Here is a 22469-nt window from a genome sequence, read left to right on the forward strand (position 1 = left end):
CGCTTGGGCAATAGCACATTTGTGTAAATATACTTCAAATAAATTTATAATAATTAAATAGACGAGGTAAAATGATTAAAATAGTTATACAAATAATGTCAAATAAATTATATAAAATAAATAATACATAGTGTCATAACGAAAACTATATATATATTATGTTCAAAAAAATAAATTTACAATAATACAAATAAGATTTTTTTTGTCATATATATATATGTATGTATATATATATATATATTCTAATAGAGGTATTTACTACAATTTTTTATCGTAGCAAAAAGAAATACTCTTTTGCAACAAACTAAGTTGTTATCTTTCATGAAATTCGTTGCAAAATATATATGATATTATTCCCTATAATATATTTCGTTGCCTATGAGATTCAAAGGCAACAAAAATATCTTATTACAAAAATGTTAATCTTTAGCCACAAATATTATATTTAGTCAGATGAAAGTGTTCATCTCTTAAGATTTTCAAAAGTCTCTGCAGAAAAGATTAACACTTAATTACAGATAATTAATATATATTAACCTCTCTTTTCTTTTTCTCCTTTTTTCTTTCTCTTTATTTTTTTGAAATATTTTCACAATGCAATCTACAGATGATGGTACACACGAGCTAGGTTACACACCAAACTCATGAAATTCAATAAGCCTTTATTGCTATATATATATATATATATATATATATATATATATATACACATATATATATATATGGCAGTACAGCTTGTTATACAATTTATTACAATTAGGTGGCACACACACACACATATACATATAGATATATATAGATATATATATATATATATATATATATATATATATATATATATATATATATATATATATATATATATATATATAAGCGCACCTATATCTTCTTCAACGTGAACTCCATTCTTCTTCTGCACTGCATATACTAAACTTCTGAACTATTTCTGCACTAAAAAAAGAACCCTAGAAATTCTTTTTTTTTTATTTTAAAATTTATCATGGCTTCGGTGGTGACGTGTACTCATGAAGAAAGGGAAGATCTGCTGCCATGGCCAATCAGAACCAGGAAGAGAGGAAGCAACAGCAGAGCCATGGTTTCCGTTGATGACGTGGAGCTCCCCGTTCGTGAGGTGGGGTCCCCGCCGCCTGTGTGATAGGTGTGGGAGGACTTTCGTCAATGGGCAGGGGCTCGGCGGACACAGGCGGTACTGCATAGTCCGCCCGCAGCCAGCTCCGGTGGAGATCTATGGCGGCGGCGGCGGCGGCAAAGTGATTCACCAGTTCGATCTGAACGAATTACCTCCGCCTGAACCGGTGGAAGAAAGACTGTCTCTGCCTTGGCATGGAGATTGAGCGCCGGAGTTGCAGAATCGGCGCAGCTGCTGCTGCTGTTGTTTTTTCTTTCCTACTTCGTTTTCTTATTTAGGGTTTCATTTTTCCTTTTCTTTTTCGTAATTCTGAATATTTTTGAATTATTAATAAAAAAAAATTAATATTGTTTCTTCAATGGATCTACTTATTTTTTTCAAATAATATTATTTAAATTAATTAGGTCAAAATAGGATTCACGACAGATGAGCTATGCATGCGAGCTGACCGCATTCGGACGTCACACATTATGCACTACGTTTGCACACGCACGTGCGTATGTAGTGCTGTGCACGTGTGAGCTGCTTTTTATAGTATGCATGTAATAATTTGCTTACGTGTATGATGTATTTGTGTGAGAGCTGCCTTTTAGAATATGCATAATGCATGTACTAATTTGCTTACGTGTATGATGTATCTGTATGTATATCTGCTTGCTTTAATTTGACGCCGTGAGGGTTTAATGGAAAAAAAACAATGTGGAAAGTCTACTCGATTTCTCAAACTTGTTATTTTCTTTATACAAAATAAATAAATGAATATTAAAACTTTTTTTTGTAATATTTTTGAAGAAAGAACCTATTTTTGTAATATTTTTAATTAAAACTAAATTTCAATGTAAAATCATATTTGTGTGTAATATATATAGCGCCACGTATGCACTAAAGAGCCTTGTGCAAACTAAGCGGAAAATTAGTGGGCCATTAGATCATATAACTTGAATCAGATGAAATATTTTATGTGTTTATAATGGTTGTTTAAAATATATATATATATATATATATATATATATATATATATATATATATATATATATATATATATATATATATATATCCTAGTCAAATTTAGTTGAAGTTAAATGTGAAATGTGTTTTAAATAAAACTATATACCATCTAACATGAGGGCCAATTTGCTATATAATATAGACAATGGGCTGAGTAATTGGGCCAATACAATGGGCTAACTAATTTTTATTTAAATTGGACTATTCTACAAGGCCCAAATCACCAATAATCTACGAATACTTAAGTTAATACGTTGATTCTATTAATTTATTGGTATAATTTCATTAGGCCTCGTTTGCTTATTTATATCGAATTAAATTGGATTATGTGATATTGAATTAATATTCCACTGACTAATTATTTATTTAATCAGTAAAATTGATTTGTTATATTAAATTTGATAAATTGGGTATTGTGAATTGTCTAAAAAATATTTTAATTAACAAAATTAAAATATTGTTTTAAGGATAAAATTGTATTTTCCTCTAATAATCACCCCTCATAAAATTAGTCGCAGGGGATGCTAATAATTTAATCAAATAATAGCATTTAATTGCGGGATTTAAATGTAGTAGCGAGCTTGACTAAATACGAATCTCATCAACCAAACATCTTGCTAACCCTACTATTTAGTTAATAGAGCTTAATAGCACTAAGCAAACGAGGCCTTAGAATCTTCAATCTTACTTAGTAGAGTTATTCTCGAAATTAACTATAAGTAACACCTCTAACTCGTTATCCAAGGTACGTCAAGTGTTCCGAGATTCTCTAGTTTGCCGAGTATATTAACTGACTTGAGTGTCGGAGATGGAGGTGTTTTAGCTGGGATTAACACTCAACTAGTTATGTGTGCTCATCTCGCAAACTCGGGACTTCAACTAAGGACTTTGATAAAGGACTTCAGCTCATAACTTCGGCCTAGAACTTAGCAACGGATGTTGTCGTCACATATTTCACATGCTTCCATATTGCGGACTACAGTGCAATTTCCTGACTTATGATGGAAGCTGAAATTGGATCTTTAATATCATATACACAACCCAAAAAAATTAAAAAAATTGAAAATCGAGTTTATATGAATTATTATTTATTTTAAATTATATTTAAACCAAAAATAAATAAATAAATAAAAGCTCACGAGCTTAAGAACAACCGAAAAGAGTTCGAGCTTTGTCGACTCATTTACATTTACATGAGGTGGCACATTCTTCGAGGGAAGGGTACATTTGCTAATTACCCCAAAGATAAGGGGCCATCAACGAATTTCCACGTAATTGATGATTCTCTTTTTCCGTTCTTTTCGATAAAAATAAATAAATTAAGACGTGACACGCACCCGCCGCAAGGGAGTTATATAAACTAGTTAATCCAGTATCGGACGGTCAGGATTTCGTTTCAAAAATGGTACTTATCCAAATCCAACGATCTAAAATCATCCCAGCGTTCTCAAATCTATCCTTTCCATTTCATCGTCAAGTTGACATTTTCCTTTTTATTTCCGATTTTCTCCCTCTTCTCCACCCTCCCCTCTCTCTCTCTAAAACCGCCTCCGGCGATCCCCTTAAAACCTTCTCAGAACGCAGTTTCTCTCTCTAGATATATATACGCATACACATTAGATACATAAATCGTACAGTCGTTGTTCGTGTATGTGAAAATATGGGAAATTCGAATGGCAAGGAGGAAGGCAACGAAAATGGTGGTGATGGCGGCGATGAGTTATCGGGAGGTTCGAATCACGCGCCTACAGCGCGGGTGGCTTCTGCCGATTTAATGGCGAGCTCTCCGCCGCACGACCACCGGCAGTCTACTTCTCCTCTATTGTTCTCATCTCAGGTGAGGCTGTTTTTTCTTTTTTCTTTTTTTTTTTCCCCTAGGTATTCATATTTGTATGTATTCTCGTATGTATGTGGATTTTGATTCCTTGTGTGTGCAATTCCTGGTAAATAGCTGAATGGAACGGTACAATATCTGAACCGTATGTTCTGCGACCTTAAATTGAGTGCTTCTGCTGCGATTCGTGGTGTTTGACTAATTATAACGAATGCAACAGGGATGAGAATGATTGATCTTTAAAAATACCTTTGATCTGCTAAGCCTTGATTTTCGTTGTTGTCGAAGTGTGCCAAATTTGCTATGCATGATATTGCTGTGTGATCTTCAAAATTATGTGAAGACAACAATGTGAGAGCTTATTGTGCAGAATGTTGAAGGTTAATTATGTATTTGAAGGTTAGGTCAAGGAAATCACTTCCCCTATCGTTAGTTGTCTGAATTACAATTGATTTCTGCTCTAAGTGAGAAATTATATCATTGTCGATACTTGAGATTCGATTAGGCTATCGTCGTTACTTACGTGTCAATCAACTGTTTTGTCAGACAAAAGATGGAATTCCCCAGACATATTGCAGTTATTGGATATAATATTATGTCATTATCGGGCCACAAATACTCTGTTGGCATATTTGCAGCAGGGTAGGGGAATCGTTGATCAATGCTTTAACACATGCGCGTTGGCGTAGAAGGATGACAACTGATCATAACCTGATGAAAGTTAGTCATCTGTGGTGTTACTGGTATGTATCTTGGTATACTAAATTCAAGTCAGAGGAAGGCGTATTTTGGAGTCTAGAGTTGCTAATATAATCGAGGGATTTAGGCAATACAATGTGCATTCCATTAAGCGAACCCTTTCCTTCTCTTAAATTGGGAGAACGAGTGTGTCCTTTGTGGGAAGCTTACAATGTGCATATATTTAGGTACTAGACTTGTATATTTTTGTTGTTTGAGTGTTAGTGTTGTTATGTAATCAATGGTTTGGCATACTATAAGATAATCTTTTGAGGTAGTGTACTAAGTCATCCCTCATATTCTTGTTAATATCTTTTGACACAATTACACCTCTTACAAATGCGTATGATTCTTTGGAGCCTTATTGCATTAGTTATAATAGAACATTCGCCAATAATACAACCTTATGACATTTTGTCCTAGTAGGATGTGTCCAGGCGACCTCTACTAACTTAATCCTGACTAATGGTCCAATATTAGTACAAACACCTGGAGAATGGAAATCACAATTGCCTTCACTCTGATTAGTGGTCCACTGCTAATTATGTTTATTCATCGGTAACCGAAATTACCTCATAAAAGATAGCATTATTGTGATGTCGTGCCTAGCTAGATGCTAATTGCCAACTCCTTATGCTGAAGGTGAACTTTGCTTTTAAACATGTTGATGCATTCATTCTTGATTTACTGAGCAAGAGCATTGGACACTGTATTATAAGGTTGGTTATTTTTTCTGTCGCTTGGGGTGCTTGTAAATGTATTTGCATTTCTGCACTAGTTAGTTGCAAACTTTAACTTGGGACTATGTCTTGTATCATGATTTTTGGTAAGTTGTGCATATGATGAAAACATATCAAACTGTCCTTACGATGAAAACATATCAAACTTCTACTTCATGCTGCATCATTCTTTTCATCTCTGGTGAGTGAAAATGAAAACATATGTTTGGTCCGGTTTTGAAGTTCTTCCCACTCCTTCCCCAAAATAAAAATTTGCTTGTGTAGCTTTTTAAATTTCACTCTAAAATCTTTTGGGAATTTTCTTTCGAAGTTTTTCCCTCTTTTGAACTTGATTTGATTGACTGCTCCAGTAACAAATGTCTTCACTTTAATACAAACAAACATCACTTTATTTTCAAATTCTTCTTTCAAATACCTTTTTTCCCAACACATTTTAACATTATTTGAAACATTATTTGACTGTTACATTGTAAATTATCTCCTTCCAAAATACAAACAAACATTATTTTTTCTCAAATTCTTTTCCCGAACATCTTTCCCCAAAACGAAATAAAAATAAGGCCCAAAACTAGGCCAAACATAGATAACTCTGTCATCCCTAGTTTCTTTCTCAGAAGTTCTAAAATTAGACTTGATGTTCTGAGGTAGATTTTCTTTGAAGTACCCTCTTTACATAATGTTATGGTATGACATTCTAATCAAGAGTGAAGAAGAAATAAAAGATGTATTTATAAGCAATACTGTGGTATTCTTTGGGAATCTTCACAATGACATAATGGCTTCAAGTTACTATTGTAGAAGCATAGAAGCATATAACCTGGCAGTCAGTCTACTACTAACAAATAGGTTGGGTATGTTGGCTTCCACATGGTTGTCAATCGACTAGTAAATAAAAATTACTTAGTCTTATTGGAACTCCGCATAATGTTATTTGTGGTCAAATGTATTCCTTGTCCCGGAACTTTCATCGGTTCGTTATATGTGACCCAATTTTTCTGCACCTTATCAGGTCCCAGTAGTTCCCTTACAAAGAAATGATGCCCCCTCACTAAATCCATTGCGGCAGAATGAAAATCAAAGGCCCGCTGACCAATCCCTTGGACAAGGTATACCTACTATAATAACTTGGAGCTTTGGTGGTAACAGTGTAGCTGTGGAAGGATCTTGGGACAACTGGAGGACAAGGTGATTTTGCATGCTCCTTCCATATATGTTGATGTACTTACTTCCCTTGATTGGGAATTTTTCAATAATATGTTTAACCTGGTTCCATTTTCTAAGATATATTTCTGCATTCTTCTTTAGGAAAATACTTCAAAGATCTGGCAAGGATCATTCTGTTCTTTTGGTCCTCCCATCGGGTGTGTTCCGTTACAAATTTATTGTGGATGGCGAAGTGAAATATATACCGGATTTTCCAAGTGAAACAGATGAGACGGGCGGTGTCTGTAATCTTCTAGATGTCCATGTAAGTTAATACTAAACTTGAATTATTTTCTTTTCTAATTTGGTGTGTTCATCTTGATGGGCTTTCTTAGAGTTGCTTTAACATTTATTGTGTTTATCTTTGCTACTTTTCGGATACTCAAATATCATTAGCTTCCTAGACAGACCTCAGTGTCTTGCTTTGTTTTCACAAATGGCAGAATCTGTTCCTAAACTGCAATGCATCATTATGTGTAGGGTTAGTTGCATATACACCACCTCAGGTAATTACGGGGATTGTGAGAGAGAGACATATGGAAATAATTCGTCAAATATGCCACCTTAGGGAAACCTGTTAACTGGATGATTTGATGTATGAATTTAGAATTGGGTTTAAATTATTTTGCAGTATGTTTAAAACTCCATCTGCTAACCAGCAATATTTCGATTGTTTCAGAAACAAAGATCTGTATTTGCTTAAGATTCCGATGCCAAATATTGGTGAATAGATTCTGGGCACCTATTTCAATTCAGTCCCACAACATTTACTGTCCTCTTCTAATTATAGATTCCTTGCATGTTGATATTTGGATCGTGTGTGTGTGTGAAAGAAAACAACCTTCCATATATTAGGTTATTTGATAGGTTCCGTTTATATTTATATAACTGCGAAATTTTGAAATGATAGGATTATGTTCCGGAAAACCTAGATAGTGTGGCAGAGTTTGAAGCGCCCTCATCACCCGAGTCCAGCTACAGTCTACTTTTCCCAGGAGACGAAGATTTTGCTAAGGATCCTATGCTGGTTCCTGCTCAACTCCAATCGAACATTCTTGGCTCGGAAAACAATAAAGAACCCGCTTATTCAAAACCGCAGCATGTGGTGCTTAACCATCTCTTTATGGAGAAAGGACAGTCTTCTCAGTCTGTGGTTGCTCTCGGTCTGACTCATCGGTTCCAGTCCAAGTATGTGACTGTTGTCCTGTATAAGCCGCTGAAGAGGTGATTTGGTTCTAAATCCTTCTTCTCTCTCCCCTTTGCTAGATCTTTTGATGATGATGATGTAACTTTGAAAAATTTGTGATCCAATCTTGTTGTTACAGTTGATTATGCAACGACTTCTCGGAAAATATGTAACTTCAACTGATGTTTGTTGTCCTGTACATTAAACTGTGCTAATCGGTGTCGCTGAGTTTTTAGTGTAAATTTGTTTAGCGGAAGCGAAAGGAAATTTCTTTGTGATGTTTTATTTATGTTGTTCTTCGAGCAAGATCACTCTTTCGACTTGTGAAACTTTTAATACAATAAGCATGTGGAGGGATCGGGTGTGCTTTCTACCTTGCCCTGTTAAATGCTCTATATTTAGTTTCCGAAAATTAGTTTGCTTTCATGGCGCTGTGAATCTTTTCACTCTTCGTTTTCTTGATTATTTTATGACTCCTTCAATTATTTGTTTTTGTGCTTCTGGTTTTTTTTCGTTACATTTGGGGATCAATTTTCATTACGCATGCCTTTGTGAATCAAACTAAGCTATTCGATTTGAGATCGATTGTTAAAAGTTCGTTTAAGTGTGATTTGTAACATGACAAACTTCTGTTTGATAAGATATGAACTCGAGCTATGTTGGGGAAACAATTACGAAGTACAAATAAGACATCAATTTGCTCCAACCTCGATTCGTGTTCAGTTCCTTTGGAGCTTGTTCAAGTACAATTCAATGGCCAATACATTCGTGTTCAATTCATTTTGTCTTGGGATGACATTCGAATTTCATAGCTTATGATGGACCACTATTCGAATTAATTGAATTATTTTACCAATCAAATTATTCAAGAGAAAGAGAGTGGGTGAGGGAGAGAAGCATCCAAGCACAAGGCATTACATAAACAGGGTAAAACAGACTAATAGGATCAAAGTTTCCCAATTTTTCAAAGTTCATAGAAACAAATGCCAAAAAGACAGCAATCGATAATTCTAACAACCCAAACTAAACAAGAAACGCGGCACTAACCGAAGAATATAGACTCAAAACCAACACAAACCGGGAAATAAACTAATATAATTCCACAAGAATACATCCTAACAGAAAAACACAAACTTTTCTCCCCTGATTCCTTTTGTTTCCATTTACCTCGGTACTCCAATATTTAGGTTTGTTAGACGAATTCACTTAGCCATCATAACCTTGACAAACTCCTCGTAGTTAATCTGCCCATCACCATCCACGTCAGCCTCTCGGATCATTTCATCAACCTCCTCGTCGGTCAGCTTCTCACCGAGATTTGTCATGACGTGGCGAAGTTCAGCTGCAGAAATGAATCCATTTTGGTCCTTGTCGAAAACACGGAAAGCTTCCTTGAGCTCTTCCTCTGAATCAGTGTCCTTCATTTTGCGAGCCATCAAATTGAGGAACTCTGGAAAATCAATTGTCCCATTTCCGTCAGCATCAACCTCGTTTATCATGTCCTGAAGTTCGGCCTCTGTTGGGTTTTGTCCTAAAGAACGCATCACAGTTCCCAGCTCTTTGGTAGTGATGCAGCCTGTCGGAAAATTCAAAAGCAGTTACAACACAATCTGATGAATATATCCCGTGAACTTAATGGGACAAGCATCGAAAGGCAAACGACACAATGAGAAACTAATAGAACTGTAAACGATAAGTATCAACGGACTCTATGTAAACCAATCACATTCATGTTTTTAACTACTTAGGCTGTCACTTTCAACGAACTTCAAAGTTCGAAATTCAAAATCGTAAAGTTAGGTAATACCTAATGCTGTAGATACCTTTCTCATTATAATTCAACATAAATATCAAATGTAACACATAAATATCAAATGTAACACCTCGGCCCACTTAAATGCCAACAGTAGTAAAACACAACTAAATATTTTACCAACAAACATCAAATAATCTTCCAGTAACATAAATGCAATGTATCAACCACAACAAACATCGCCGATTCTCCGATTCTCGTGGCATCATTACTTCAACAACCATAATCCATTGTACCCCCGAATAGCTAGATTAACACACGATGGTCGTAAAAATCGGAAAAAAAAAAAAAAAAAAGCAGCACCAAAATTTCATTGATTTAACATCATTCTAAAATTCAACACAAAGGTTAACACCAAGAGACTCTTAATTAATAAAAAACAAAACTTCAAATTCATTCACAGGATAAAATAAAACAATTTTTTTTTTCCTTCAGAAACCACAACATACGCAATCACGCATCAACAACAACGCGCGTAACACACATAATTTCCACTACAGGGCGTGGCAATCGATTGAGCCATCCACAACTCGTTACAGATCACAAGCAATTAACGTAAGGAAAATAAGAGCAGCTGAGAAATAAACAGAAATTTACAACATGAGCAGCAGATCTACACTAAAAAAAAAAATGGGTAAAAATTTGTAAGCGTGTGGAAATTAGGGGGGCGAACCGTCGCCATCCTTGTCGAATAGAGAGAAGGCTTCCTTGAATTCAGAGATCTGATCGTCGGTAAGCTGATCCGCCATTGCTGCTTCCTTCAAACCTCTTTTCTGTCAGGTATTAATTCTACAAAACTAATTGCTAGAGAGAGATAGGAATGTACTATTATCGTTTTATTTTCTTCTCTATTTACAGTTACCTCCTTACTAGCCCTAAAATATCTGAAATACCCTTTACTTTAAATCTAAATACAACTACACATCATTCTCATTATAAAAGAATATTACTAGTCATAAAAATAAACACGTTTTATGTCTTAATTTTGGGAATATTCGAATATATTTAGGAATTATAATCATATATATCTAAATGAAAAAGAATAGAAACAAAATTAATTAATGAAGGGCATTAAGGATATTTTAGTGGTAACGATATAACTATAAACAAAACTTAAAATGAGGAATGCAGTGTTCAAAATAGAGTGTTGGGATCGATTTTTGTATATAAAACTAGTTAAAATGAATTTACGAGCTAAAACCCCTGGTTTTTTTATATTTTTTTTCTTTGCCACGAATAACAAAGTAATTATACTATTCATTTTTCTCTTTTTAATTTTTTTTAATCTTATAAAAATATTAAATCCAAAACTGAATTATTTTATGGGCAAATGGCAAAAAGGCCCATCACATGGGACTTAAATGCATTTTAGTCCACAAAAAAAAACAGTCTCTCAATTAAGCCCATCCCCATGTCTTCAGTCTAAAATACCCTCAATAATATAATTCTTATCAATTCCACCCATTATGCTCTTACTTCCTTAATATTACACATTGACCCCGAATTTAAACAAATATATCACATTAACCCCCAAAACTTTTTTTTTTCAGAAAATAATTTTTTTTCTGAAATGTTTTTTTTCCGGCCAGATTCCAGCGTTGACCGCCGGTCTCCGGCGTTGACTTTTTTTTTTTTTTTTTTTTTTTTTGAAATTTTTTTTTTTCCTGATTTTTTTTCCGGCCGGTCAACCACCGTTGACCGCCGGTCTCCGACGTTGACCTTTTTTTTTTTTTTTTTTTTTTTTTTGAATTGTTTTTCTTAGAAAAAAATATTTTAATTAATATTACTGTTTTAGCTACTAAGTTACTGTCTCAGACAGTAATATTACTGTTTGGTACAGTAATATTATGAATATTATTTTTTCCGAACAGTAATATTATGATTATTTTTCCGAACAGTAGTATTATTAATATTATTGTCTAAGACAGTTAAATTACTGTTGAAGACAGTAATTTAGCATCTAAGGCAGTACTATTAATTAAAATATTTTTTTTTAAGAAAAAAAAATGAAAAAAACGCAATTAACAGTTAAATTACTGTCTCCGACAGTTAAATAACTGCTGGAGACAGTAATTTAGCAAACGAATACAGTAATATTAATTAAAAATATTTTTTTTAAGAATAAAAAAGTCAATTAACAGTTAAATCACTGTCTCCAACAGTTAAATAACTGCCGGAGACAGTAATTTAGCAACGAATACAGTAATATTAATTAAAAATATTTTTTAAGAATAAAAAAGTCAATTAACAGTTAAATTACTGTCTCCGACAGTTAAATAACTGCTGGAGACAGTAATTTAGCAACGAATACAATAATATTAATTAAACAAATTTGAAGAAAAAAAAAAGTCAATTAACAGTTAAATTACTGTCTCCGACAGTTAAATAGCTGCTGGAGACAGTAATTTAGCAGCCAAGACAGTAAAATTAATTAAAATATTTTTTTTAAGAAAAAATAAAATTATAAAAAAAAAAAAAGCCGGAGACCGGCGGTCTCCAGCGGTCAACGCCGGAATCTGGCCGGAAAAAAAATTTTCAGAAAAAAAATTATTTTTTGCAAAAAAAAAAGTTTTGGGGGTTAATGTGATATATTTGTTTAAATCCGGGGTCAATGTGGAATATTAAGGAAGTTAGAGCATAATGGGTGGAATTGATAAGAATTATGGTTAAAATAGGGATCAAAATTGAAATTAGGGTTAAAATTGGTTAATTGATGAAATTGGGTTAAATTGGGGTGTAAATCATGAAATTGGAGTGGAATTGGGTTTCAATGAATTGGGGGTAATTTTGGTATATATGAAAGGATTTTCCTTATTTGCAAATAAGTTTGAATATGTTGGATTTATTTAATAGACAAAAAAATTGGATGTCCCTCTTTTAATTAAGTGTCCTTGTCATGGGCCTATTTGCTATTACCCCTTATTTTATAGCTTAAAATAGATATATATTTAAAATATATTTTTAAATAACGAACTCCTTTAATTATAAAAAAAATTATATTTTACAAACTCATCATCACAAATATTTCGAAAATTTCAATAACCTTATTCATCAAAATGCTATATGCAATAGGATTTGAATTAAACAAAATTGTTGTGTCTTATTTTAAAAATAAGAACCAATAATTATATATGCTAAACGATGGGCCATAGTCCAAAATTGTCAAAAAACATAATATAAATGTTAATTGAGAAGGCCTATAAAGAGTCTTTAAAGCGTACAAAAAGGCCCCTAAATATCCAATTGGGCTAAGGCCTAACTTGAAAACCCTCTAGTTTTCATTACTCTACAAATTAACAACACAGTAAATTCTCGATAAATTAATAAAATTATTTATATAGTAATATATTCTTGTCCTGACTTTGTGTAAATAAATTTAATATTTTATTAGATTAATTGAATTTTGTTAATCCCGACTGTAACTTTAACTGTATGAAGAATTGGAGAAAAAATAATTTAAAATGAATTATATAAATAACAATAAATGCGAAATATTTAAACGCAAATATATAATGAATTCACACATATAAATTCATTACCATATAATCCCTAAAATATACTTCAAAGTTCAAATTACATCTCCCATTTATGTATACTTCTCATTTCTCAAAGGTTGTTTTAGACACGACCATGGGCCGGTTTTCGACCCGGAACCGACCCGAACCGGATCATTGACGAACCGGACCGGCTCGTTGAGCGGTGAACCAGTCTCGGAATCGTGAACCGGCCCGTATCCCTCGGGCTCGGCCTTGTTCTTGGAATTGGTGAACCGTGAAATGTCGGGCCGGCCCGGTGGTTCACCCGAAATTAAAAAAAAATATTAAAAAAAAACTTAAAAAACTTGAACTGGCCCGGTGAACCGGCCTGCCCAGTGAACCGGCCGTTATTTGCTCTGTTTTAATTTTTTCCCCCTATTTTTTCCGATAAATACCCTCACACCCCATTTTTTCCTATAAAATTAAGTTCAAGTCATTTTATTTATTTTCTTTTGTCTTTTTTCATATTTAAAAGTAATTCTTATAATTTATTTATCCATCAAGTATTTTCGAAAAAAAAATATATATATATATATATAAATATAAATTTTTGGGCCGATCCGAAACCGGCTCGAATAGGCCCGGAACCGGAGTGAACCGGCGGGCCGACCCGACCCGCCGAACCGTGTGTAGTACGGGCCGGTTCCGATTCCGTAAAAAATGAACCGTGAACCCGCCATGGCCGTGTCTAGGTTGTTTGCGATTTGTCACAAATATAATAAATTAGTATTATTATTACTCATGAAATATTATATAAAAAAATATATAAAAATGGACTAATTGAGTAAAAACTGTAGAAACTCACACAAATCAAATCTAATGAATGTTATGGTATTAAGACAGAAGGTAGGGTAGGGTTTGATGTGTCAGTGAGGGGCAAAAGCGTGAATATCGAGACTGTGGAAACAAACGCCTTTTTCTGCACCCATTAATTAAAGCATTATCCCAAACTGGATTCTTCCCATTTTTTTACCCTTTTTTCCCTCACAAATTAGATCCCCTCTCCCTAGGAGTACACAATATTTATTTCTACATTTTTTATATATTTATATTTAAATAAATAATATTTATGTATACGTTTTAATACATCACCATTTAATCTATACATACACTTAACTAAAAAACGTTATATTGTTTAACATTTAATAACCAATAATGAAATTCCAAATGAAGAAGGGATCCAAGTTCTCTTAATGGGCTATCAGTTTGGGCTTGGCCCATAATGTCTTCTTATATATTTGTTTAATATTTTTTTATTTAAAGTGGTGATAAATATTTTTTTAATATGCAAATTGATCATTATTAATAAAAAAAATATTCATAATTTGTTGGTATGTGTTCGAATTATAATTTAATTCATGCTAGTTTTTTTTTGGTTACAATTTATTTTAGAAATAATTTCATGGTATGTGAGTCAATAACCCATATTAAGAACATTTCTACTTTATAAATACTAGTTCTTTTACATATAAAACATATAAACATATTTACCTAACAAACAAATAATATTCAATTTTTATTTCTATAATAGACCGAACTAAATTGTTAATATCTATTATCTTACGGTATACCATATCGAATTTTTTGCAGTATGAAAACTTCGGTATAACGACGTTATTAAATTTGTCACTGCCAAAATTTCGCTTCCACAATGATGAACTACTCGATTTAACTCGTTAGGTGTAAATTAGATTCGTTGATGCTATATTTGGGCAACTTCATCAAATAAATTTGCACAATTCACGGTCGTATATCGATAAATTAATTATAATTCCTTTTTTTCTTGTGAGAACTTAAATTAATTATTTTGCAATTATTTATACACACGATATATGGTGTATTATTGTGACATAATACTAAATTGGTCAATTGGATTCGTCAATGCTATATTCGGTGAATTTCATCAAATAAATTTGCACAATTCGTGTACATCATATATCGATAAATTAATGATTATTATTTAGTTTCTGAGAACTTAAATTAATTATTATTATTATTATTTCTTTTTTGAGAACTTATATTAATTATTTATCAATTATATTTATATACACGTGTATATGGTGGTGTATAATTGTGACATAAATACATAATACAAAATCGGTGTATATTGACCGGGTGGTGCACAGAACTTTTTTTCTGTGGTACAATACAAATGTACAACATAAACAGTGAGGCTCCATACGTGTGTGGATGGACACGTGTGAGTTAACTAATTAGATATAGTTCCACGTACTGGGACCACTGAGTCCGTCGATTTCGCAACCGTCGATCGTGCAACACTCACGAGTGCAGCGTCGGATTAGATCCAACGGCTGTGATAGCTCGTACAATTGAAAGTCCAGATACCCGGCACGCATTTGATTTGAACTCAGCTTTTTTTTTTTACAATTGCACAACAACCTAAGATAAATAGAGTAGTTTCCTTCCTTCCATTCTCTCTCTCTCTCTATCACTCTCTCACTCTACAATTTGTGTCACTCTCCAACTCTCTCTCTCTCTTTCTCTCACTTGGTTTCTCTCTCTAAAATCTCGGGTTTCTTTTAAGACTCTCTTTCTACAGTCACGCCGTTGAAACGGCTCCATTTTAGGGTTTTCGCTTCTCAAAGGTTGCTCTTTTTTGCCCTCATTTTCGTTTGGCTCTGATTCTTTTTTTACTGTGTATGGTTTTTTTTTTTCTATCAAGTTGCCTTTTTCCATCTTACCTTCAATTTTTTATTGTTTTTTGTGAATTTCTTTGGGTGCATTTCTTTTGTGAGTGTTTTACTGGAAATGGGTTTATTGTTGGTTTATTTATTACTGATTTTTTTGTTGTAATTTAACGATTTTTTTTTTGTTTTGTGTGTGTGTGTGTGTGTGTGTGTTAATTGAACACAATTGTTGCTGACAAGTTTGTTCTTTCTTGGTGGGTTTTTTTACAGTGGATCAAGAGCTGTGTGAATTTTCGAAGGTAAAAGAGGGTAGTACATTTCTCTCTCCCTCTCTCTCTCTCTCTCTCTCTGATTCTCTGTTTTTCTCTGCAGGTGTGAATATTTCGAAGGGAATATTCGCTTGTTTGTTTTTTCTTGACTTGCATGTACTGTTGTTGACTCGATCTGTGAATTTTTAGGCCATTCTTTGAGAAATATGTTTGATATGTTACTTGGTGTTTGCATTCTATCTTAAAGATTATATTTTTCCCATGATTTAAACTCATATATGTTGGTAATTTTGCCTCAACAGACTAATTTAATGTTTTTCTTTTTCTATGAGTTCTAAAAGAGGACATTTTTATTTTAAAACTCTTACTTAAAAAGAAGTGTGTTCATCTCTAATTTGATGCTTAACTTTTACTTAAACAGACTAATCTGATGTTTTACTTTAAAAGAAGTATCTTTTTACCTTATTTGAACTTTCACTTAAGACATGCATTGATGTTTTACGAATTATTCCGACAAAAAAAAATTAAAAATATTTGCCCTGTTTTCTTTGAATTTGGTTGTTTAAGGTCCGTGACGTCTAGTTTCCATAATGAGTTTATGTGTATATAAATTTCTAAAAATGTTGCTTGATTACAGGATTTCTTGATAAACCGATCTGGCAAATGGATCCCTCTGAGCTAAACGGTAGCGGGGCGGAGCTGAATGGTAACGGGGCGGAGCTGAATGGTAATGGGGCGGCAGAAGGTAATGGAGGTTCAGAAGAAGCACTGCCTCCTCCTCCACCTATCCCCCCAAACGTTACTCCAATAAAAGCCGACCCAGAAGTGAAAAAAATCACCCGTGTTCCAATGGCTAGACGAGGCCTTGGAACCAAAGGAAACAAAGTTCCGATTCTGACCAATCACTTCAAAGTGAATGTCAACAGTGTCGATGGCTACTTCTTCCATTACAGTGTATGTCTAAAGAGTAAAGATACGATTTTTTTCTGTTCTCTTGAAATAATGTAATGATTGAGTAAGTTGACTTGTGATTTTTTTTATAGGTTGCCCTTGCGTATGAAGATGGCCGCCCTGTTGATGGCAAGGGCATTGGTCGGAAAGTGCTCGACAGGGTCCACGAAACGTACGATTCTGAGTTGGCTGGCAAAGAGTTTGCTTATGATGGGGAGAAGAGTTTGTTCACTGTGGGCCCGCTTCCTAGGAATAAACTCGAGTTCACTGTTGTTCTTGAGGATGTTACCTCGAGCAGGTGGGTACTATCTTCGTTTGCTGTCCTGACCTGACCTTTTCCCATTGTTGTTGTTTTGTCTTTTTCTTACATTAGTGAATTTGTTTTGTTTAGGAACAATGGAAATGCCAGTCCAGGGTCTGAAAATCCCAACGACAGTGACAGAAAAAGGCTGAGGCGACCATACCAGTCTAAAACTTTCCAAGTCGAGATCAGCTTTGCTGCAAAGATTCCCATGCAGGCAATTGCGAATGCGTTACGTGGACAGGAATCTGAAAACTCTCAGGAGGCCCTACGTGTTCTCGATATCATACTAAGGCAGCATGCAGCAAAGCAGTAAGTTTTATGGATATTAGTTGAAATGAATTCTTAATGAATGAATTTATTTTACGCCTTACGATGATGCTTTTGAATATGTCAGGGGTTGTTTGCTGGTTCGCCAGTCGTTTTTCCACAACGACCCGAAGAATTTCTCTGATGTTGGAGGTGGGGTCCTCGGCTGCCGAGGATTCCACTCGAGCTTTAGGACAACCCAGAGTGGATTGTCTTTGAACATTGGTACTATCTAGTCTCTTACGTTTTCTTTCCGTATTTCCTTTATTTTTCTTGTTGGTTATAACAAATTGGTGGCTGTTTCAATGTTTGAAGATGTATCTACAACAATGATAATCCAGCCTGGTGATGTGGCGAACTTCCTTGTTGCTAACCAAAACTGTAGAGACCCCTTTTCGGTGGATTGGGCAAAGGTAAAAAGGCAGCCCTTACAATATATTCTTTTACGATTGAGCTGAGTACTTCTTTATTGATGAAAGATCTTCTAATCGGGATTCACCATAGGCTAAACGAACGCTGAAGAATTTGAGGATCACCGTAAGTCCGACTAACCAGGAGTTCAAAATAACTGGTCTAAGCGAGAAGTCTTGCAGAGAGCAAACGCACGTTTCTTCAATCTCCTTAAATCTTGTAACTTGTGTTTTCTGATCGTAGACATTGGATTTATTAATGAAATTTAACGTTTGAAAAATCTTGCAGTTTCACGTTGAAGCAGAAAAGCAAGGATGGCGATGGTGAATTTCAAACAACAGAAGTGACTGTGTATGACTACTTCGTGAACCAGCGAAACATCGACTTGCGATTCTCTGCTGACTTACCATGCATTAATGTCGGAAAGCCAAAGCGCCCGACTTATTTCCCAGTCGAGGTTTTAAATCTTGGAATAGTCATTAATTTCCATCAAAAAATGAATTTACGATGTGTTATAGTATTGATTTAATTCTGTGCTTGTATTCAGCTATGCTCTCTGGTGTCACTGCAACGCTACACGAAAGCTCTATCTACACTTCAAAGAGCTTCATTGGTCGAGAAATCACGCCAAAAGCCACAAGAAAGGATGTCTGTTCTGAGCAATGTATATTTTCTTCCTTCCGATGAAATCTCTAATCTGTGATATAATACGTTTTAAGTGTTTGAATTATACTAATCTGATTCTGTATTTGTGGCAGGCTTTGAAAATCAACAAGTACGATTCAGAGCCTATGCTTCGTGCGTGTGGTGTCTCGATCAATAACAACTTCACTCAGGTCGAAGGGCGTGTGCTTCCAGCCCCTAAGGTATGCTTTTGGGATATCGATTTATTGTCGTTACTTATGGTTGGTAAAGACTGCTCCTTTTTTTTTTTTTTTAACTGTGATTGTATGTTAATATTGCAGCTCAAAGTTGGTAATGGAGAGGACTTGTTTGCTAGAAATGGCCGATGGAACTTCAACAACAAGGTATAACTGCGATTTCATTTTCTCTTTAAACACAATGGCCAACTGTTCTTTCAATGTCTGAATCTTGAAAAACCATTCGTATGTTTTGGGCAGAGGTTTGTTAATGCGTGTAAGGTTGAGCGATGGGCTGTGGTGAACTTCTCCGCTCGTTGCGATGTGCGTGGCCTTATCAGAGATTTGATTAAAGTCGGCGAATCGAAAGGAATCGTATGTTCTTATGTTCTATTATCCGTCTAGTCCAACTGTTTTATGCGTTAAAAAGAATTGAGTTGACAAATTGTAATTTTTACGTTATATTATCAGATTGTAGAAGATCCGTTTGATGTTTTCGAAGAGAATCAGCAGTTTCGAAGAGCTCCCCCTATGGTTAGGGTTGAGAAGATGTTTGAAGAGGTGCAGTCCAAGCTTCCGGGCCCACCAAAATTCCTACTCTGTTTGCTTCCCGAGCGTAAAAACTGTGCACTTTATGGTGTGTTAATATTTCATCATCCCGATTTTGTTTAATATAAAAAAAAAACGACCTGGTGTTGTTATTGTTATTATAACATGAACTCAAACTTTTGAAGGCCCGTGGAAGCGTAAAAACTTGTCCGAATTCGGAGTTGTTACCCAATGCCTGGCCCCACAGCGAGTTAACGATCAGTATCTGACAAACCTTCTGCTGAAGATAAATGCAAAGGTTAGTAGCTGCTCCGATAAATTTTATGATCTTAAATAAAATAAAATAAAATTGCAAAAATATTATTTGAATCTGATGTCATCATTTCATGGCAGCTTGGTGGGTTGAACTCCGTGTTAGCTAGTGAACTTTCGCCTACAATTCCGATGGTATCGAAGCTGCCCACATTGATTCTTGGTATGGACGTCTCTCATGGCTCGCCTGGACAGTCTGATATTCCATCGATTGCTGCGGTAAGTGTTTTTTTGATACATTTTTATTTATTTTCCTTCGTATTATTCGTATTTTCTTTTTGTAATGTTTAAACAATCCAGGTTGTTAGCTCTAGGCAATGGCCTTCGGTTTCTCGTTACAGAGCATGTGTTCGCACTCAGTCTCCAAAGATGGAAATGATTGATTCCCTGTTCAAACGTGTTTCCGACAGTGAAGATGATGGAATTATGAGGTTTGATTAGTTAACTGTGTTCCACTTAATTTAATTCTGTTTTAAGGTTTTTATTAAGATGTGCTAATGATCATTAATTTATCGCAGGGAGGCTCTGCTGGATTTCTATGTTAGTTCTGGGAAACGAAAGCCCGACCAAATCATCATTTTCAGGTAATGCTTTTATACGTCGAGTTTCACTCGTAACTTATAAATTCTTGATTATTTAACTCGACATGGAATTTCGTTCCAGGGATGGTGTGAGTGAATCTCAATTCAATCAAGTCCTCAATATTGAACTGAGCCAAATTATAGAGGTACTACTCGAAACCTGCATTAATTCTTTTAAACTTCCTTTGTCGATAAAAAAAAACTATCATCTCATTTTTCGAGCGCTGTTCGACTTTGTTGTGCAGGCTTGCAAATTCCTCGACGAGAAATGGAATCCCAAGTTTGTCGTAATCATTGCACAGAAGAATCACCACACTAAGTTTTTCCAGCCGAATTCTCCCGATAATGTGCAGCCAGGTGATGAAATTTTCACATTACTGTGTCCATTCAATACCATCAAAAAAGTCGGGGAAGTTTCAATTTTTTCGTATCTTTTTTCTCTTGTAATTTTGCAGGGACTGTGATTGATAACAAAGTTTGTCATCCGAGGAACAACGACTTCTACCTGTGTGCTCATGCGGGCATGATCGTAAGAATTTTTTTTTTAATTAATTCATTTATTACTTAAACATCAGAATATTCTATAATTTGCTTCTCTGTGAACACGTTTCGTTATAGGGAACAACGAGGCCTACACACTACCATGTTCTGCTCGACGAGATGGGTTTTTCTACCGATGATTTACAGGAGCTTGTTCACTCACTTTCTTACGTGTAAGTAAACTCTCAAATATAAAAAAGAAAAAAAATAATATATACAAAAAATCTAGCATGTCTAAAATACTCTTGAAATTTATTAACTGCAGATACCAGCGCAGCACCACTGCTATATCAATTGGTAAATTTCGATTTTTTTTCCGTCAGAGATTTTAGTTCCTTTCGTTATGAATTATCTCTATTACTATAGTCTCGATTGTCTTAACTTTGGAACATGTTTGTGAAATCTTGCAGTTGCTCCAATCTGCTACGCGCACTTGGCAGCCACTCAGTTGGGGCAGTGGATGAAGTTCGAAGACACATCGGAGACTTCGTCCAGCCTTAACGGGGCCGCGCCAGGTAGCGCGCCAGCTGTACCGCCTATGCCTAAGTTATCGGAGAGCGTCCGCAACTCCATGTTTTTCTGTTAAGAAAAAAGAGGCATCTCATGTGCTTCTTCTTATGTTAGAAAACAATTTAGCTTTTGACTACTAGGTTCGTGTGTTTGACTTATCGTTTGACTCGTGTGTTTTTATGTGGTAATCGAGTGCAGAACTCGTAACTTATGTAGTATTAGTAGTCTGCCCTAAGTAGTAGTTAACTGTGCAAGCCTCTCCCCCTCTGCAATGTTTTTTCTGTTTCTGGATTTTGGTAATCTGTTTATTGCATGGGAGTTAAACTCGTTGCTTGTGGAACTTTGCTTCTTGTTTGGTTTTAATGTGTGTATATGTTCTTAATATTTCGTGTTCCGAATGTGTGTCTGAATTTATTTTTTTCGTTTCGATGTGTACGTATATACTGTTATTTCGTTAGGTGGTGTTTGGCTAAGTTTATAAGTTGTTATTTAAGATGTTTATAGGCTTATAAGCTTTTATAATTTATTTGCATTTTTTACCTGAAAAGTTGCATGATTTGATCGATTTTTTTTTAAGATTTTATTTTCTCCATTGTTTTAACATTCAAAATGAAAACTATCATCAAATATTTTATTGTATTGTATGATAAACTTATAAGCTATTCAAAACATATTATAAATTTTTCGAGATTGTATAAGCTGTTTTTAAGTACGTAACTCCCATCTTTTTATTTAAAATCTATGTTACACGGACATTTCAAATTGTTGACGTGTTATACACGAACACCCGAGTTTCGACTGACACTCCTTGGGCATTTTAAATATGATTAAAATATCATTTATTATTTAACCAGAAAGATAGAGATTAATATTTACTTGATAAATTAATAATCTCGCTTAAATAATAGTTTCATTTGATTTCGACTCGGTAAAAATATATAAATAAATATTTTGCTAAATTAATAGAATTTTGCTAATCAACACTGTATTAATATATGGATGTTTGACCATATATGGATA

The 22469-nt window shown here is 34.5% G+C and overlaps 3 protein-coding genes across 6 annotated transcripts; 2 read left to right on the forward strand and 1 right to left on the reverse strand.

Annotated features, from left to right (window-relative positions):
• The first annotated feature begins 3623 nt into the window (after positions 1-3623).
• AKINBETA1 (5'-AMP-activated protein kinase beta-2 subunit protein) lies at positions 3624-8144 on the forward strand. The gene is made up of 4 exons (XM_012997465.2): positions 3624-3995; positions 6480-6655; positions 6776-6938; positions 7584-8144. The coding sequence occupies exons 1-4, from the start codon at positions 3819-3821 to the stop codon at positions 7899-7901; spliced, it is 834 nt and encodes a 277-aa protein (XP_012852919.2). The 5' UTR covers positions 3624-3818; the 3' UTR covers positions 7902-8144.
• A 634-nt stretch (positions 8145-8778) lies between these two features.
• Positions 8779-10654, reverse strand: LOC105972378 (calmodulin-7). The gene is made up of 2 exons (XM_012997367.2): positions 10346-10654; positions 8779-9435 (listed from the first exon to the last, which is right to left on the reverse strand). The coding sequence occupies exons 1-2, from the start codon at positions 10419-10421 to the stop codon at positions 9062-9064; spliced, it is 450 nt and encodes a 149-aa protein (XP_012852821.1). The 5' UTR covers positions 10422-10654; the 3' UTR covers positions 8779-9061.
• A 4902-nt stretch (positions 10655-15556) lies between these two features.
• Positions 15557-21831, forward strand: LOC105972211 (protein argonaute 4). 4 transcript variants are annotated; one of them, XM_012997182.2, is made up of 24 exons: positions 15568-15814; positions 16127-16155; positions 16763-17079; positions 17169-17374; positions 17468-17689; positions 17775-17911; positions 18002-18099; positions 18191-18288; positions 18386-18554; positions 18645-18761; positions 18856-18963; positions 19063-19125; positions 19219-19332; positions 19429-19594; positions 19692-19804; positions 19900-20037; positions 20119-20249; positions 20337-20402; positions 20482-20545; positions 20645-20756; positions 20855-20928; positions 21018-21112; positions 21205-21236; positions 21350-21831. In XM_012997182.2, the coding sequence occupies exons 3-24, from the start codon at positions 16789-16791 to the stop codon at positions 21523-21525; spliced, it is 2790 nt and encodes a 929-aa protein (XP_012852636.2). In that variant the 5' UTR covers positions 15568-15814; positions 16127-16155; positions 16763-16788; the 3' UTR covers positions 21526-21831. The 4 variants fall into 4 exon arrangements, with proteins under 4 accessions (XP_088672576.1, XP_012852636.2, XP_012852708.2 ...); XM_012997254.2 differs by having other exon boundaries at positions 15573-15814; positions 16127-16165; XM_088816450.1 differs by lacking the exon at positions 16127-16155 and having other exon boundaries at positions 15557-15814; positions 16721-17079.
• The last annotated feature ends 638 nt before the right edge of the window (positions 21832-22469 follow it).

The sequence above is a fragment of the Erythranthe guttata genome, chromosome 4 (genome assembly GCF_056151865.1).
Source record: "Erythranthe guttata isolate IM_541 chromosome 4, IM_541, whole genome shotgun sequence".
Taxonomy (NCBI): domain Eukaryota; kingdom Viridiplantae; phylum Streptophyta; class Magnoliopsida; order Lamiales; family Phrymaceae; genus Erythranthe; species Erythranthe guttata.